The 18653-nt window shown below is 38.1% G+C and overlaps 1 protein-coding gene across 2 annotated transcripts in view; it reads right to left on the reverse strand.

Moving 5' to 3' along the window:
- Window positions 1–18653, reverse strand: part of LOC126215331 (DNA topoisomerase 2-binding protein 1-like) — a 121155-nt gene that overhangs the window by 29226 nt on the left and 73276 nt on the right. For both annotated transcript variants that reach the window (XM_049942013.1, XM_049942014.1), the window contains exon 6: window positions 15651–15785. In XM_049942013.1, the coding sequence (XP_049797970.1) occupies window positions 15651–15785 (135 nt within the window). The remainder of the gene's footprint in view (window positions 1–15650; window positions 15786–18653) is intronic.

Raw genomic sequence — 18653 nt, forward strand, 5'->3', positions numbered from 1 at the left:
CACAAAGGTTTACCTTCCTTGCTAGGACAGTACTCCCCTTTCCCAGAAAGTGAGGAGTCTGAGAGACAGCTACTCATAGCTGAATGAACAGCTGCTCATGGGTTGTGATGCCAACGCCCACTACCTGGTGTGGGGAAGCAGTGACACCAACAGCGGGGGTGAGTACGTACTTGAATATCTTCTCGAGAGCAATTTGGAGATACTGAATAGGGTTGGGGAACATGACTTCAGGAACAGAAGAAGGGAAGAAGTAACTGACATAACTTTTGCCGTCCATACCAATGGGCAGTTATGTCAAACAATGGCATGTGGTGTTGCAGCATCCTTATCTGATCACATGTATATTAAGTTTGAGGCTGAAATCAGAGTTAAACATGCCATGGCCTGTAGGAATCCTAGGAAAACAGATGAACTTTTATACGAAAGACTTAAACACACACTCATCTGAATACATTAACTTCACCAGAAGATCTTGAGGAAATGACAAACGAAGTGACACCTCATTCTTAGAAAACTGTCCAATCCCCACGAAGAGCACAAACAGAAATGAATCTTGATGGAACAACAATGTGGTATTGCAAAGAAAGCATGTAAGAAGACTATTCAAAGTAGCAAGAAGGAAAAAAACAGTGGGAGAAATGTCAGGAGGCCTTTGCCAAATACAGCACTGTAATTAAGCAAGCAAAACTATCATGCTGGAAGTTATTCTGTGATGCAGTGAAAGGTGAAGCTACTTGCGCAACATCTTGCACATTATCTCTCACTCATCACATGCTAACTATTTAATGATTAAATACTGCATTAAAATGTATTGCTGTCAAAAGTGTTATTTATCACTCTAGACCACAATTTCAGGAATATTTGTGCCATGTAAGTAAATAATGAGTTATTGTTGCAATTCCACTGTAAAAACTAAGACCAATCTACATACATATATAGAAGGCAATGTCCTGACAGACTGACTGACTCACAAGCATCCAGCCCAAATTGCTAAGGAAAGAAAGTTGAAATCTGAGGATACTGTTGCCATTATACTGTAGGCATCGTTTAAGAAGGGCTTTTACGAAATTCCATCCATAAGGGGGTGAAATAGGAAATGGAAGGTTTTTTAAAAAAATATGTCACTATTAAGACAATTTTGAAGTTAGAACAACGAAAATTGGTATTCCATTTCTTGGTCAGAAATAAAAACATGTGTTTTAGCATTTTAGGAACTTCAACCCCAAAGGGGGTGCAATAGTAGGTGTAAGTTTATTTCAAAAATAAATCATTATTAAAGAACAACTAACACATTAATAAAGCTACAGCTATGTAAACTGGTATTTGACTTCTTAGTTAGAAAAAGAAAAATGTTACAGAGTTTTTGGAAATTCAGCCCCTAAGGGTGTGAGACTGGGGATGAAGGACTTTTTAAATGTCTTTTATTATGAAAGAAGAATTTTTTACGGTCACAAGTACATTTTGAAAAGGCCATGCTTTTACGGCCTTAATTAGCCATTTAACAGTCACCATGATGAGTTAACTTTGTTAGAACTGTATAGCAAAAAAATTAAAAAAAAAAAGAAGAAGAAGAAGAAAGAAAGAAAGAAAGAAAGATCTTCAATACAATACTTTTTCAGTATGCCTAATATATGTTGTCTATAAGATTGTTTTTGTTGTATTTACTATGCAAAGTAATCATTACTAATGGTCAAATAGATAAAATGTTTAAATGTGAGTCCATGTATAAGAATATCTGTTTGAGAGGACAGAATTCAGTACTGAGTGTAAGACTGGCACTTTTAATTTAATTTATGTAGACTAGGTATACTGTTTGTCCAATATGTAGATTTACACATGAACAATGGGTGTAACAACATTGAAAAAAAAAAATCTTTGCAGATCACACAGTCTCCACGGGCAAAGCACAGCACATTAGGCTAGTAACATGTACTCTGATACAAGCAACAGAACAGCGGGAAACAGTGTTTACAGCTGTCTAAAGATGACACTTGCGTCTAAGACCAACGACGATGTTCAAATAATTAGTCATGCACCAAATCTCTGTTAGTCTCCTGGCGTGCACAGTGTGAATATCTGAGAACTGAAGTAACTCTGAGGTTTATTTGCAACAATAGGGCATTGTAGAAATAATTATTACATGTAAATAATACACAATATTGCAAAAGGGAAAGGAAAACTACATCAAAATGAAGGGACAGGGGTGAAGGTAGTGCTGAAAGTGAAAGGAAGAAAGTAGACAGCAAAGGAAAGGAATATACTCAAAATGACAATATTTTGCTTCCATCTCTAGAGGCTCCCCCCCCCCCCCCTATGAACCATGGACCTTGCCAATGGTGGGGAGGCTTGCGTGCCTCAGCGATACAGATGGCCGTACCGTAGGTGCAACCACAATGGAGGGGTATCTGTTGAGAGGCCAGACAAACGTGTGGTTCCTGAAGAGGGGCAGCAGCCTTTCCAGTAGTTGCAGGGGCAACAGTCTGGATGATTGACTGATCTGGCCTTGTAACATTAACCAAAACGGCCTTGCTGTGCTGGTACTGCGAACGGCTGAAAGCAAGGGGAAACTACAGCCGTAATTTTTCCTGAGGACATGCAGCTTTACTGTATGATTAAATATTCCGGAGGTAAAATAGTCCCCCATTCGGATCTCCGGGCGGGGACTACTCAAGAGGACGTCGTTATCAGGAGAAAGAAAACTGGCATTCTACGGATCGGAGCGTGGAATGTCAGATCCCTTAATCGGGCAGGTAGGTTAGAAAATTTAAAAAGGGAAATGGATAGGTTAAAGTTAGATATAGAGGGAATTAGTGAAGTTCGGTGGCAGGAGGAACAAGACTTTTGGTCAGGTGATTACAGGGTTATAAATACAAAATCAAATAGGGGTAATGCAGGAGTAGGTTTAATAATGAATAAAAAAATAGGAGTGCGTGTTAGCTACTACAAACAGCATAGTGAACGCATTATTGTGGCCAAGATAGACACAATGCCCATGCCTACTACAGTAGTACAAGTTTATATGCCAACTAGCTCTGCAGATGATGAAGAAATTGATGAAATCTATGACGAGATAAAAGAAATTATTCAGGTAGTGAAGGGAGACGAAAATTTAATAGTCATGGGTGACTGGAATTCGTCAGTAGGAAAAGGGAGAGAAGGAAACATAGTAAGTGAATATGGATTGGGGGGAAGAAATGAAAGAGGAAGCCGCCTTGTAGAATTTTGCACAGAGCATAACTTGATCATAGCTAACACTTGGTTCAAGAATCATAAAAGAAGGTTGTATACCTGGAAGAATCCTGGAGATACTAAAAGGTATCAGATAGATTATATAATGGTAAGACAGAGATTTAGGAACCAGGTTTTAAATTGTAAGACATTTCCAGGGGCAGATGTGGATTCTGACCACAATCTATTGGTTATGAACTGCAGATTGAAACTGAAGAAACTGCAAAAAGGTGGGAATTTAAGGAGATGGGACCTGGATAAACTGAAAGAACCAGAGGTTGTAGAGAGTTTCAGGGAGAGCATAAGGGAACAATTGACAGGAATGGGGGAAAGAAATACAGTAGAAGAAGAATGGGTAGCTCTGAGGGATGAAGTAGTGAAGGCAGCAGAGGATCAAGTAGGTAAAAAGACGAGGGCTAATAGAAATTCTTGGGTAACAGAAGAAATATTGAATTTAATTGATGAAAGGAGAAAATATAAAAATGCAATAAATGAAGCATGCAAAAAGGAATACAAACATCTAAAAAATTAGATCGACAGGAAGTGCAAAATGGCTAAGCAGGGATGGCTAGAGGACAAATGTAAGGATGTAGAGGCTTGTCTCACTAGGGGTAAGATAGATACTGCCTACAGGAAAATTAAAGAGACCTTTGGAAAAAAGAGAACCACTTGTATGAATATCAAGAGCTCAGATGGCAACCCAGTTCTAAGTAAAGAAGGGAAGGCAGAAAGGTGGAAGGAGTATATAGAGGGTTTATACAAGGGCGAGGTACTTGAGGACAATATTATGGAAGTGGAAGAGGATGTAGATGAAGATGAAATGGGAGATAAGATACTATGTGAAGAGTTTGACAGAGCACTGAAAGACCTGAGTCGAAACAAGGCCCCAGGAGTAGACAACATTCCATTAGAACTACTGATGGCCTTGGGAGAGCCAGTCATGACAAAACTCTACCATCTGGTGAGCAAGATGTATGAGACAGGCGAAATACCCACAGACTTCAAGAAGAATATAATAATTCCAATCCCAAAGAAAGCAGGTGTTGACAGATGTGAAAATTACCGAACTATCAGTTTAATAAGTCACAGCTGCAAAATAGTAACGCGAATTCTTTACAGACTAGTGGAAAAACTGGTAGAAGTGGACCTCGGGGAAGATCAGTTTGGATTCCGTAGAAATGTTGGAACACGTGAGGCAATACTAACCTTATGACTTATCTTAGAAGAAAGATTAAGAAAAGGCAAACCTACGTTTCTAGCATTTGTAGACTTAGAGAGAGCTTTTGACAACGTTAACTCTCTTTAAAATTCTGAAGGTGGCAGGGGTAAAATACAGGGAGCGAAAGGCTATTTACAATTTGCACAGAAACCAGATGGCAGTTATAAGAGTCGAGGGGCATGAAAGGGAAGCAGTGGTTGGGAAAGGAGTGAGACAGGGTTGTAGCCTCTCCCTGATGTTATTCAATCTGTATATTGAGCAAGCAGTAAAGGAAACAAAAGAAAAATTCGGAGTAGGTATTAAAATTCATGGAGAAGAAGTAAAAACTTTGAGGTTCACCGATGACATTGTAATTCTGTCAGAGACAGCAAAGGACTTGGAAGAGCAGTTGAATGGAATGGACAGTGTCTTGAAAGGAGGATATAAGATGAACATCAACAAAAGCAAAACGAGGATAATGGAATGTAGTCAAATTAAATTGGGTGATGCTGAGGGGATTAGATTAGGAAATGAGACACTTAAAGTAGTAAAGGAGTTTTGCTATTTAGGGAGTAAAATAACTGATGATGGTCGAAGTAGAGAGGATATAAAATGTAGACTGGCAATGGCAAGGAAATCGTTTCTGAAGAAGAGAAATTTGTTAACATCGAGTATAGATTTAAGTGTCAGGAAGTCGTTTCTGAAAGTATTTGTATGGAGTGTAGCCATGTATGGAAGTGAAACATGGACGATAACCAGTTTGGACAAGAAGAGAATAGAAGCTTTCAAAATGTGGTGCTACAGAAGAATGCTGAAGATAAGGTGGGTAGATCACGTAACTAATGAGGAGGTATTGAATAGGATTGGGGAGAAGAGAAGTTTGTGGCACAACTTGACTAGAAGAAGGGATCGATTGGTAGGACATGTTTTGAGGCATCAAGGGATCACAAATTTAGCACTGGAGGGCAGCGTGGAGGGTAAAAATCGTAGAGGGAGACCAAGAGATCAATACACTAAGCAGATTCAGAAGGATGTAGGTTGCAGTAGGTACTGGGAAATGAAGAAGCTTGTACAGGATAGAGTAGCATGGAGAGCTGCATCAAACCAGCCTCAGGACTGAAGACCACAACAACAACTACTCTAGAGGCTCCCAAGTGTCAGACAGACCTTAATGTCATTTTAACATTTAGTGTGAGGCTTAGTATCAATGTAAATAACGTTGAAGTATTTTAATGCATTTAAATTATTACTGAAATGAATTTTGTACTGACAAAAAATGTTGTTCTGATTACGAAGTTATAATTAACTACTCGCACGGAATCATTTGTTTGTCTAAGAGAAAAGCACTATTTTATGAAAATAGAAAACAAGTTTTTGGTGAAAAGACACTCTTTTATGTGCAGCAATTTTCATTTTGGTCACTTTGAGAAATGAAAGAGGCTAACAGTTTGTGAAGTTCCAAAATATTTAGTTAGCCTCATCACTGAATTTATGTGCGCAACACCATTCACAGGTACTGTTCCACAAGAAAGAGATTTTTATGACATTAAATCAGCTGCTGAAAAAATATGAATTTCACCAATTTCAAAAGCATAATGGATCAGACTGACTGTTCAACAGGTAGGGAAACTGTAAATTTGGTCAACTCTGAATGTGGCTGAAGAGGTCAAGGAATATTACATCTTGAAGAGGAACATGAAGCATTCTGACATTCAACAATTGGTGCAGCTGGAAACACTGCACTACAAAACTAGGCTGTCAGAAGAAAAGAGAAAGGATTTAGCTAAATTGATTCTGTTTGTAAATGAGGAGAATAAATGGTTTTAGGAGAACCTTGTGAAATGAGTGAAAATGGGTATGATGGCACTCGTATTGTAATTTATGTTAAAGCCACTGCACACAGAAAGTTTCATTTTCTTCAAATTTTGTGTCATTTTGTTCTTAAAACTAATGACATACCGTAGAAAACATATATGACATGAAACCTATATAGTTTTTGTGTTTGTGTTGTGATCCCCAACTTTTCTACTGTTTTGTATAACTGCTGTACACATTTTCTTGATTTGCTCTAAATGACATTTTTGGCACCCAGTATTTACTACACGCCCCATTTATGTTGTGTCTTTGGTTTTATTAGCATATTGTTATGATTATTCAATCAAAACCAGTGTTGCTTTTAATGAACTACTTCAACATAAGAAGAATTACACAGGGTGCTCAGAAACAGTCTGAAAAGCTTGTAAAAGTGTTTAAGGGTAGACTGTGCTGTGAAATAATTGTTAAGAAATAAATTCACTATGTTGCACTATTTCTCAGTTAATTAGTATTGAAGAAGTTAGCCAATCAGGCCTTTGTATGTGCAAATTCAGGTGGCCCATCAGAGACAGTGTAGCCCAATGTGTTCTCCACTTGGTTTGCTAAATTCAAACAAGAGAGTGATACAAAAATTGGACGTGGGATGGCAGTAAGGATCGAACCAAAAAGGCTCAGCAGTCTCGTGTGCAGTCGTGTGCATCTACACTATGAGAACAACTGATTGTATTTGGTGGACAACTTGAATCTGTGCACACAGTGGCCTTAGTGGCTAACTTCTGTGCTAATTCACTCTGAATTGGTGCAATGTATTAAATTTGTTCTTAGCAACTATTTCTCAGTGCAACCTACGCTGCAGCACTGTTACAATCTTTTCGTACTGCTTATGGCCACCTTGCACATCTAAAGACTGATATGCTGCTTTCTTAGCACATATCCTGTTGTATTTAGTGTTTTTGAAATAATTTTTACATAAACTAGTTTTTTGACACTGTGACTCATTAAAATTGTATTTATTTAATGAAAAATCTGGTATTGTCTTTTGATATCACTGGTGAAGTGCTATCAGTAGAGACTGGTTCGTTTTTACCAATTAAGGCATTTTGAATTTATTATTTTTTTATAAAGTATAAAGATAGGTCTATGTCTTTCATCACTGCCTATATAGCGGATCTTCACCTATTTTTCCTCTTTTATATGCTTCCATTACCTGTTATGTACCTTTCTTTGTACTCATTTTTTGTTTGTGGTGGTTGTTCACTGCCTTCTCTGGTTTCCGCCATATCGGTCCCCTCACACTGTACACCTCCTTGAAACAGCCACTTGCCAGTGGATTCCACACCTAGTACCCTTTCAATGTACCTGTAACATACTGACAGCCACGGTTTACTTTGTGTTCGGTACACCCCACCAGTAGCAGTGCCTCCTTGGGAAATATACCGGCACGTCTCCAAAATTGTGGGCGTCAGCTGCACCTGTCTTCTCACAATAACGATTCAGAGCTTGATAAACTATGCTTCTAAATGCCACCTGCAGTTTCTCTATCTGCTACTGTTCATAACTAAATCTTCCCAGCTTGTCCCTGAGATATGACAGTACTCCCTTCCTATCTGGCTTACGGAACTGAGAATCTTTATATTTGTTTTAGTTGCCCTTTGTACTTTGATAATTGTTGTTTGCTACGGCTAGCTCATGGTCATTGTTACATTTCAATGTGGACTTCCTCACACAAGTCAGGGCTATTTGTTGCCATTGGATCTAATATATTCCCACAAGAAGTAGGTTTACAAAATATTTGTCACAAGAAAGCATTTCATATTATTTTTAGGATGTCCTATCGCATCAACCCCCTGCGGAATTATAACTTTCACAACCAATTGCTGGACAATCAAAGACTTCACCAGTGATGGCAGTATGATTTTGGAACAAATGTACGATCAATCTCAGGTTTCCTCAAAAGTTGTCTGTTACATCTCAGGGTGGTGAGTCTAACGACTGATACAATGCTGTAATTATAAGTTTATTCTCACCCTTGATGTTGGCTCTTGGCAAACTATCTCACATGGAACGGTGAATTTGAGCTTCTTGTCTACTGTGATGAAGATTCCCAGCTGCATTTGCCACCAACGTAACCTTTGATCAAAAATCTCACCACTGTCAATTTTGAGCCTTAGCATCAATGTGTGCTACACTGCTTGTCAGGGATGTTTCCAATGCTGGCACTCTTTTCTGAATGCTTTGACAATTTCTCATTAAAATTTTAACAGTTGTTTCTGTGGGAGGTATTTCTTTAGGTTTTAAGCCAGTAATACATGACACATCTAATGTGTATAAGTCAGGTGTAAATGGCCTGCCACCTAGTAGCAAAATGGGTGAACCAGTGATTTCAGCAGACCGTTTATCCACCGGGGAGAAATAGGAACTGTTCTATTCAGCCATCGATCTGCAGACATGCAGTATAACAGGTGTATGCACGCATGTGCAGAAACCAACATTTCGAGCGGGCTTTCTGCTTGTTACAGTTTTCAAATGTTGTCAGGAGATGAAAAATACATGAGCTCTTGAGGAATCTTTTGGCTACTGTGCAAGATTTTCTACATGTTATTCAGTGGGTAATTTTTTTATAAATACTGTAATAAAACAAATCATAATTCTCTTTTTTGTATTGCCATTGAGAAATTCTGAATATCTCATCACAGCTTCTGGTTATAGAAATGGAATGAAACAAAGAAAGTACAAGTATGCTTATTTAAGCACACAACAAAGAAATGTGCTGTACTGTAATGAGGTACATCTACGAATGTTTAATTCTGAGTTTATATGTTTTATGCAAATGTGCATATAATTTTGCTTTCGATATGTGTATGTATCACATTAATTGGTGAAAGCATCCAATGTGTTTGATCTGATTGAATCTTCTGTATTATTTCAGGATACCAGGAAGGACAGAGTTGAGAGAACAGCCACAATGGTCAGAGCAGTTGCACAGGATGTGACGACAGAGGACCGTGAAAGCCATTTTCCATCTTTGGGATTGCATTATTGTGAAATAGATCACCTCATTACTGTGTCACTTGCACACATCATGTCATGTATGATCAACAAGGCTTATCCATTCTGACAAACTTTTTAAGTTCCTGTGGATATTCTGGCCTCAACTCTTCATTTACGTGTATTACATGTCCCTGCCATCACCACTCCTTCCCAGCCTGAGTTGAACCCAATACCTACTCCTGGTATTACGTCATCGTTCTGCCCTTCTCCTAATGACTAAGACAGACACTGGCTCAGCAAATGTCACGCACAGGCACAGCAGAAAGATTGATAAACATGTGAGCTTAGTGATCTCGTGTGTGTATGTGTCCTCCACATCTAAAATGTTGTGAAATGTAAACACAGATAATCATTTGATTGCAACAGGATGACATAAAATTGACATTTTAATCCAAAATCAAACAATGGAAAATCCACAGTGGAATAATGACAATATCACAGAAAGGGTAGATTGCTACTCACCATATATGGGACATAATGAGTCGCAGACAGGCATGGCAAAAAGACTGCTAAACATGCAAGGTTTTGGCAAAAGACCTTCTTCTAAAATAGACAATACACATGCATTCACGCAAGCACAACTCACAAATATATGACCACTGTGGCTGTTCACTGAGGCTGGTCTGGGAAAGTGTGTGTGTTGTCTATTTTAGATGAAGACCTTTCAGTCAATAGTTCACATGTTTATCACAACTCACGAAGACACACACACACACACACACAAGATCACTAAACTCACATCTTTAGCAATATTTCTGCTGTGCCTGTGCGTGACATTTCCTCTAGTAGCAAACTATCCTTTTCATAATATTGTCACTGAGAACTTTAGTAAATAATTCTGAATAATCATAAAATAATTTGATTATAACTGTTTAAGAAATATGAAGCTTTACCTCTCAGAAGTTTCAAATGAGTAAATATAGCTGCTTTTAAAATATCAAATTTGGCACTCAACAATGTAACCGACATAAAAAGCCTGCCGTTCCAAATATGTACTCTTGGGTTGCTGGTGCAGACCTACATGTTAGGTGTACTGTGTAACAGAACTAATGAAAAAGTTGGCAGTTCCAGGCCTGTACACTTGGGGCACTGGGGCATGTTGTTATACAACAGGTGTGTCCTGTAATATCAGCTTTACACTAATATTTCTGGGCTTTTTTACAGCTATAGCTATCTGATCTGGACAGACAGTTGCCTAATGTACCAAACCCTTATGGATGCCCCACGCTCAATCAGCTATCTGGATGATGATGATGATGTTTGGTTTGTGGGGGCTCAACTGCGCAGTCATCAGCACCCGCACAAAGTCCCAATTTTTACCGAGTCCAATTTTTACACATGAGAACAACACAAACACCCAGTCCCCAGGTGGAGAAAATCCCCAACCTGGCTGGGAATTGAACCAGGGACCCAGTGATCCAGAGGCAGCATCGCTAGCCATTAGACCACAAATCAGCTATCTGGGTAGCAGCCTCTGATGTGTAGTGCACCCCTGATTCATTTATGGAGTCCCTGCGGTTCTCAACTCTTTGGCACAAGTCTAGGAAGTCACAGCTTAGCTTGTCACAAAACCTTAAGATACAAAACACAAATATTGTTTACAGCTAATGATACAGTCCAAATTATATTTTTCAAATGTTTTGAAACACCATAAAATGTGGTGAAGCTAATCACTGGCATGAAGTTGGCTGAAAAGTTAAAAAAAAAGTTTTAAGTTAAGTAACTACACATTGGTCATGAAAATTGTTTTATTTTAGTTATTATGTTTCCTGTCTGAAAGTTCATAATTTGTGGCAATGGCTGAATGTATAATATTCTCAACCTCTATCTGAATGCCTTTTTCAGGAGGGCAGGTTTCCTTAGCTTTTTTTTAATGAACTAAAACTTTTATTTGTGTGGCTGGCATAGAACAACTTGTGTCTAGATCTTATGTATGCCAAGTATTGATCCTTCACAACAACAACCAAAGCAATAACAAAAAGTTAATATACTCTAATTAAGTGTTTACAGACACATTAAAATTTCCAAAATTCTTGGTGAAACTGGGCTGAAGTTAACCAATTAAGAAAATTTGGGTAAAGTTGAACTTTTCTTGAGTGGTGTTTTTATGAACAAACTTCCACAAATGCAACAAGAACAGGATCTATTAAATGCAGTAACAATGTGGCATAGTGGAAGCAACAATAACTATGTATAGCAGTCTAGTAGTAGAGTGAGGAAGTCATTGCTTCAAGTGTCTGTATGTTAACTTATGATCTTGTCACACAGGGTGCAGTTCTGTTTGTTGCATCATACAGTTCAGCTCATAAGAGCTGTCAGTATAAAAGTATCATGTGCAAACAAAAGTAAATTGGGTGCAGTGAAGAAATGTAGCTCGGACATTTGTTACTACATTTTGCCATCAAATGGGGTGAAGTTGACTGTGGGGATGAAGTTGACTGTAAGTTAAAAAAACGTTCCATATGTTGTAAAAAATTTGCCAAACACAATAGTTGTGGGAAGGGGGGATGTTTTAAACTTTTGAAGTTGACATATAGGGGTTAAATGGACAGTGAACATGTTTCTTGTGTGTAGTTCTTCAGGATTCCATAAAGCAAATTTTGTGATCACATTTTTTGTCCTTAAACTTTCCATGTATGTTACTCTGAAGTTAGTGTTAAAATTTAGTTACTATGCCAAATTTATTTTTCTATTACACTGGTCAATACTCATTTTCTTGCCAAGGATATTTGAGTGGCTTTAGGATGGGTTAGTGGTGCTGAGGACGAATATAGCAACCATTTATGCAGTTTGGCTCTAGTTTTTGAGATAATGCATGATTTATTCAAAAAATTAGAAAAAATTGCTAATACTGAACTCGAGCGCTACAAACTACAATGAAAAAAGAAAATAATCTTTATAAATAGCTTCTATGAAAACCTGATAGGCATTTGTCCACGTATAAAACATAATTGAAAAGTTTCTCTATAAGTATATCATTTTCCGTCCATGACGAACCGCTTCCTGCACGCTTTCCTTTTATAGGTCTCTTCAGAACAGTCATGTTGCAGATTCCAGCAATAATCTGCCATCATATGCCTGTCCCATCTTCCTTTATATCTTTCCTCTATTCCTTTCATATCTTGATGGAACCGCTCTCTTTGTTCCTCACTGAAATCACCTAGATTACGAGGAAATCGATCCAAGTGGCTGTGAAGGAAGTGCAATTTTATGCTCATGTTAGCTCCTAAGTTTTGGAAGTTAGTGAGCATGTTTTTGACCAGTTCCTCATAATTGGGAGCTTTATGATTGCCCAAAAAACATTTTACAACAGCGACAAAACTGTTCCAGGCCGATGCTTCAGTGACAGTCATGACACTTGTAAAATTGGTATCGTTGATGAGCCTGCGAATTTGAGGACCATCAAATATTCCTGCCTTAAGTTTTTCACTACTGAGTCCAGGGAACGTATTGCAGATGTATGTGAAGCGATTACCATTTCTGTCTAAAGCTTTGGTGAATTGCTTCATTAGTCCTAACTTAATATGTAATGGTGGAAGAACAATCTTGTCCCTACTAACCAGAGGTTCATTAATGATGTTTGCTTCACCAACAGCCATATGTTCCCTTGGAGGCCATGTTTTCTGCTTCCAATGTTCGTGCTTTGCCCTACTATCCCACATGCAGATAAAACATGGGTGCTTTGTGTATCCACTTTGTTGTCCAAGCAAGAAGTTCACCATTTTCAAATCAACACAAATCAACCACTGGTGCTGCATATACTGAATTTTCTGCAGAACCATCTTGATGTTAGCATATGCTTCACAAAGTTTTGTTGAGTGGGCAATTGGAATAGATGCGTAACGATTGCCATTGTGTAGGAGAACACATTTTAAACTTCTAGTGGAACTGTCTATGAAGAGACGCCAGTCCTCTGGTCTATATTCCGGCAGCCCCAATTCAAGTAAAAGTCCAGGTATATTGCTGCAATACACTATAACCTCTTCTTGGTTGAAGTATGGAAGAAGGTTTTCTTCTCTCGTCCGGTAAGCTGTTATTTTAACACTTGGATGAAGACAGTTCTTTTCCTTAAGCCTGGATGCTAAGAGTTCTGATGCTTGCTTTGAAAGATTGAGTTCTCGTATCAAGTCACTGAGCTCCTTCTGGTCGAACTGCTGGGGTTGTGTCTCACGTCCTTCGTATTCCGAACCACTACTTGTACATTCCTCGCCGTGCACATCGTCATCTGATGATGTTAGCGTGGGTAATGTTGTGAAGGTTGGTACAGGAACATCGTTGCTGTGCACCACCGGTCTTCTTGCTGACTCCAAATCGGGATATTCCCACTTTCGTTTTTTGAACCTATTAAAACCTTTCACATTAACAATGCAAAAATAGCAATCATCTGTATGGTTCTTCTGCTCTCGCCATACCATAGGCACTCCGAAGTTTAAGCTTTTCCTTTTTCGTTTTGTCCACTGCCGTAAGCACTACACACAGCATTTACAAACTTTATGGGGTGCCCACGCCTTGTCTTGATCTCCAAGTTTAATTCCGAAATATGCCAGATACGCTTCCTTCACAAAAGGAGTGATATTCTTCCTGTTCTTTTGAAGAACGTATTCACCACAAATGTAGCAGAACTCATCTGGATGGTTCACGCAAAGACGGCGTGAAGAACTCATGTTTTCCTAAAACAAAATTGCACAAATACTACATATTATGCAGAACTTTCTTGTATTTGCATGTCAATCACATCCAACAAACATCATTAATTGTTTTGTGTGAAATGAATACTCACCTCTTATTTGCTACGTCACGATGAAAAGGTTCTATCTCCTTGAAGCTGCACTGCACATGTGTGTGACTTTCGACCATCGCCATTTTTCTTGTTTACACTGAACGCTACCTATCGGCTGTTGCGGGGATTACCTCGGCCAACAAATGAATGTCGAGTACCGCCGAATTCAAATCTGCACAACCCTCAATATCTTCAACACACGCACCGCACAACAGGACTTAACACATGCTGACAGTGTGATGTTTGCATGATGTAATCCTCAACCACACAGAAGCACTCCCTGAGCACAATTGTTTAATAAAGATAGTACAATATCACTAATTAAAAAACAGGTAGCAAATACATTACACCATATATGGACCCTGCAGTCGATATTATCCACATGAAACTCTCATTTCCACAAATAACCTATATCTCAAAAACCAGAGCCAATTTGGAAAAAGTACAAATATACTCGGAATGAGTATCATAACAATATCCCATTTTCGTTCAAACTTCCCTGGCAACGAAAAAAAAATTTTATTTTGTAGAGCTGTGTTATTGATAACATTTTAAAACAATTAAAGTCACTCTAGAGTCATAAACAATCCACAGTTATCATATAATAGATGGGATGAAGTTGACTGATCCCCTCCTCTGCAGTCTGTTAGAGCAAAAGGTAACAAAGACCAAACATTTTATTACTACTGTTCAACACTCACACTATCGACACTATAATTTTTGACTTTTCATATGAACCATTTAATGAACAAACAAATACAAATTATATGACAGGTATTCACTGTCAATGTTATTGCACTTTTGTCATTGTTGTGGTAGCTTTTGTATTTGCATAGCAAAAGATGGACAAAGGCGTACCATTCATTATTGGTGGTGAACTTCTTACCACGCATGACTTTTTTCATTGTATTGAACAGAGCATAGTCACTAGGAGCAAGATTGGGTGAATATGGAGCATGTGGCAGCCCAGTAAACCCTACTTCACACACGGTAGCAGTCGTCTGATGACTGGCATGTGGCTGCGCATTGTCATGTTGGAGCAGAACATCACGGCCCCATTTTCTGTAACAGGGTTGTTGAATGTGTCGATGGAGCTGATGCAGTGAACTGCAGACTGATCACTGTTGAGGGTCATACTGAGAGGGAGACAGTCCACCAGCAGGATTCCTTCCTGATCCCAGAACACAGTCACCATTTCTTTCTGCGCAAATAGTCCCAGCCATAACTCTCAATACAAGGGCAGCCAGTATTCTTCTACTCCATAAACTGACATTTCTTTTGTGGAGTCTCATCAAAGAACTGTTATTTGATGATAGTGACCAGATGCTCAAAGTCACCTTACATATGTAAATAAACATGCAGAATTCACATTGTTTCCACTTAACTAGTTTAATGACGCCTTTTACATTAGTTTAATTGCACATTTTAACTTCGTGTGCCAAAACAAACACTGTAACACCAGTTTCTCCCAGTAATTAAGAGTGAAAACTACAGAGCACAAAACAACAAGTTTTATACTTGAGGTAGCTAATAATGCTATGTTATCAAATAGTCTTTCAGTTTACTTAAAATACTTACAGTCTGTGAACTACTTTCTGGCTGCACATTGTCCCTTGAGGTACCAGCTACAGGTGAGAAGATACGAACACGTGTTGCTGCAGGTGGGGAAGCCAAGGTATCACCATCTTTTGGCTGCAAATCTTCTGCCTTACGCTATTTTACAACAAAAGCTTCAAGTTATGTGAAGAGTCTACATATCCAGTAAATGAGAATGATACAATAAATGGACACTAATAAATACTACTTTTTAAACAACAGTGTCACTAACTTGTCAGCGATGATTTTCCGTGGACATGTCACGGTTGTTTACGTGACGAAACGGCCGATTTTGTAAGTGCAGTTGATACAAAAAACGAAATTATAAAGTTACTACGAAGTGACATTGAGGCATTAAAAACCGAACTTTCAACCATCAAGAAAGAAAACGATACATTAATACAAGAAAAGAAGTCCTGTGTGTGTAAAAGCCATCAAACGGAAAAGCAAGAAGATCGCGAAAATACGAATGACCGATCGTACTTTAAAAACAACATTTCAAGTGTTCCCGTTGATGTCTCGGTAAACTCAGTAAGCCAAAAACTGGAAGATAAATATAAATGGAAGGTGGTGACACACAGCAAAAGGAAAAACAAGGCAACAGATACACAACAAAAGGAAAATGACTTTTTAATAATTGGCGATTCGCTGCTGAAGAATATCGCTGTCCCCAATTGCAAGATCGACGTATGACCTGGTATTAGAACGCATAAACTCGGTAAACATTTTAAAAATATGGTAAATGCAAGACAAGATACTACAGAGCCAGATTCTGAAACCAGACATAACTATAATGGGGTGTTTATACATGTTGGGACGAATTCGTTAAGGAGCAGCAGTGAGGAAGAAATGGCAAGCGAAACAAGAAACATGATTCGTTCTGCAAGAAATATGTATGCAAGATCTCATCTGATACTTAGCGGAATCATAAACAGAAGGTCGGTGAGTGAAAAATATATCGCCAAAATAAACTGTGCTCTTAAAGAACAATGTGATCGTCTTGGGGCAATTTTTATAGACCCAAACAAATTCCTATGTGAAAACTCACTAGCGAAGGATGGCTTGCATTTAAATAGACTGGGGTCTGTAATGTTCAGCAGAATGTTTGCAGATGTCTGGAAAATCATTAGATGCAAGGGAAACTAATATGGCCTGAAGGGGATGGAAAATCATACACTCAAGCTGGAAAAGAAAAATATAAGCACCACACAAAAAAAGATGATACTAAAGAATTTGCCCCAGAATACAGCTCACAACATGTAGACCAACAAAAGAAAAATTACATAAAAGTACTTCATCAAAATATTCAATACTTTGGTAACAAAAAATTAGAAGCAGAAGTACTCCTGAGTGAAGTAAGACCAGACATATTATGCATAAGTGAACATGGACTAACTGAAAGTAAAATACATTATGTGGCAATAAAGGACTACAAACTAGCTAGTTACTTCTGCAGATCTAAATATAAGGGTGGTGGCGTTTGTATATATATTAAAACAGGTACTCTATCAAAGAATGTAAACAGTGAAGCTGCTACATTTCCCATAGCTAGAGAAAAAGACTTTGAAGTTACTGGTATAGTGGCAGAGGATTTTAGAGTGTTTTGTGTGTACAGGTCACCATGTGGCAATATTAGCATCTTTCTAAAAAAATTTGCTAGCTTATTGAGAATGAATATGAAGAGAAATCTTATCATATGTGGAGACTTCAACATTGACATGGGAAAAGACACAAAAATAAGACAGGATTTTGAAGAATTGTTAGTACAGCATAACATGAAAGTGACAATAACTGCACCAAGAGTGACTTCACAAAGTGAGACAATTATTGACAACATAATTACTAATATGTGTAACTATGAGTCACATGTAGTTCAGACAGAAATATCTGATCATCATGGACAACTAATCAGCTTTTGCAGAAGTAATGACACAGTATCAGAACCAAAACAAACAACCAAAGAAATTAGGATCATCAGTGAACAAAATATCAACATCTTTAGAACAATGTTAAGTAAGGAAACCTGGAATGAAACCCTACAGGCCCAGAGTGTAAATGAAAAATATGATGCATTTATTTCAACAATTAAGTACCATTTTAATGTAGCATTTCCCAAAGTAAAGAGACTAGAAAGGCATCAAGATCAAGCACAGTGGATTACGAGTGAAATACTAGAACCGCGAAGGAAGCTTCAGGATGTGAGACGGATGGGCGAAGCTGAAAACTATAAAATGTTAAAAAAGAAGTATAGAAAAACAATAAGAGAAGCGAAAGCAAGAGCAATTGACACCACTATAGCGAACTCAAAAAACAAGGCAAAGGCGGCTTGGAATGCAATCAATGCTGAAAGAAAGGAAAAAGATGGGTCAAACAAAGAAGAAGGTATTAGGTCAATTAAAGTAGACAACACAGTGGTCACAGATGGTATGGAAATAGCAAACATACTGAATAACAACTATATCAGTGTAATAGAAAACCTAAAATTGGAAAGAAATAGTCAAAACAGAAGGGTATTAAGGTACCAAAAAGATCATGCAGTACTATGTTCTTAAGACCAGTCACGGAAGATGAATTGCGGAAAACTATACAGAAACTGGAGTCCAAGAAATCAGCTGGTGATGATGAAATATCAAATCATGTAATAAAGCTGGTATGTGAGGAGATAATAACACCACTGCTGAACATAGCAAACTGTTCTCTCAGAGATGCAATTTTTCCAGAAAAACTGAAGATAACGAAGGTAGTGCCAGTGTACAAGAAAGGGTGTAAGGATGATCCCAACAACTACAGACCAGTTTCACTGATATCAGGTTTCTCAAAAATCCTAGAAATGCTTATGTATACCAGATTAGTTAACTATTTAGACAAACATAACATTCTCATGACCTCACAACATGGTTTCAGAAAGGGTAAATCTACAGAATCAGCAATTGTCAGTCTAACAGAATACATTTTACAGTCCTTAGATGAGAAAAAGGTTGTCTC

This window comes from Schistocerca nitens, chromosome 12, assembly GCF_023898315.1.
Source record: "Schistocerca nitens isolate TAMUIC-IGC-003100 chromosome 12, iqSchNite1.1, whole genome shotgun sequence".
Lineage (NCBI taxonomy): Eukaryota > Metazoa > Arthropoda > Insecta > Orthoptera > Acrididae > Schistocerca > Schistocerca nitens.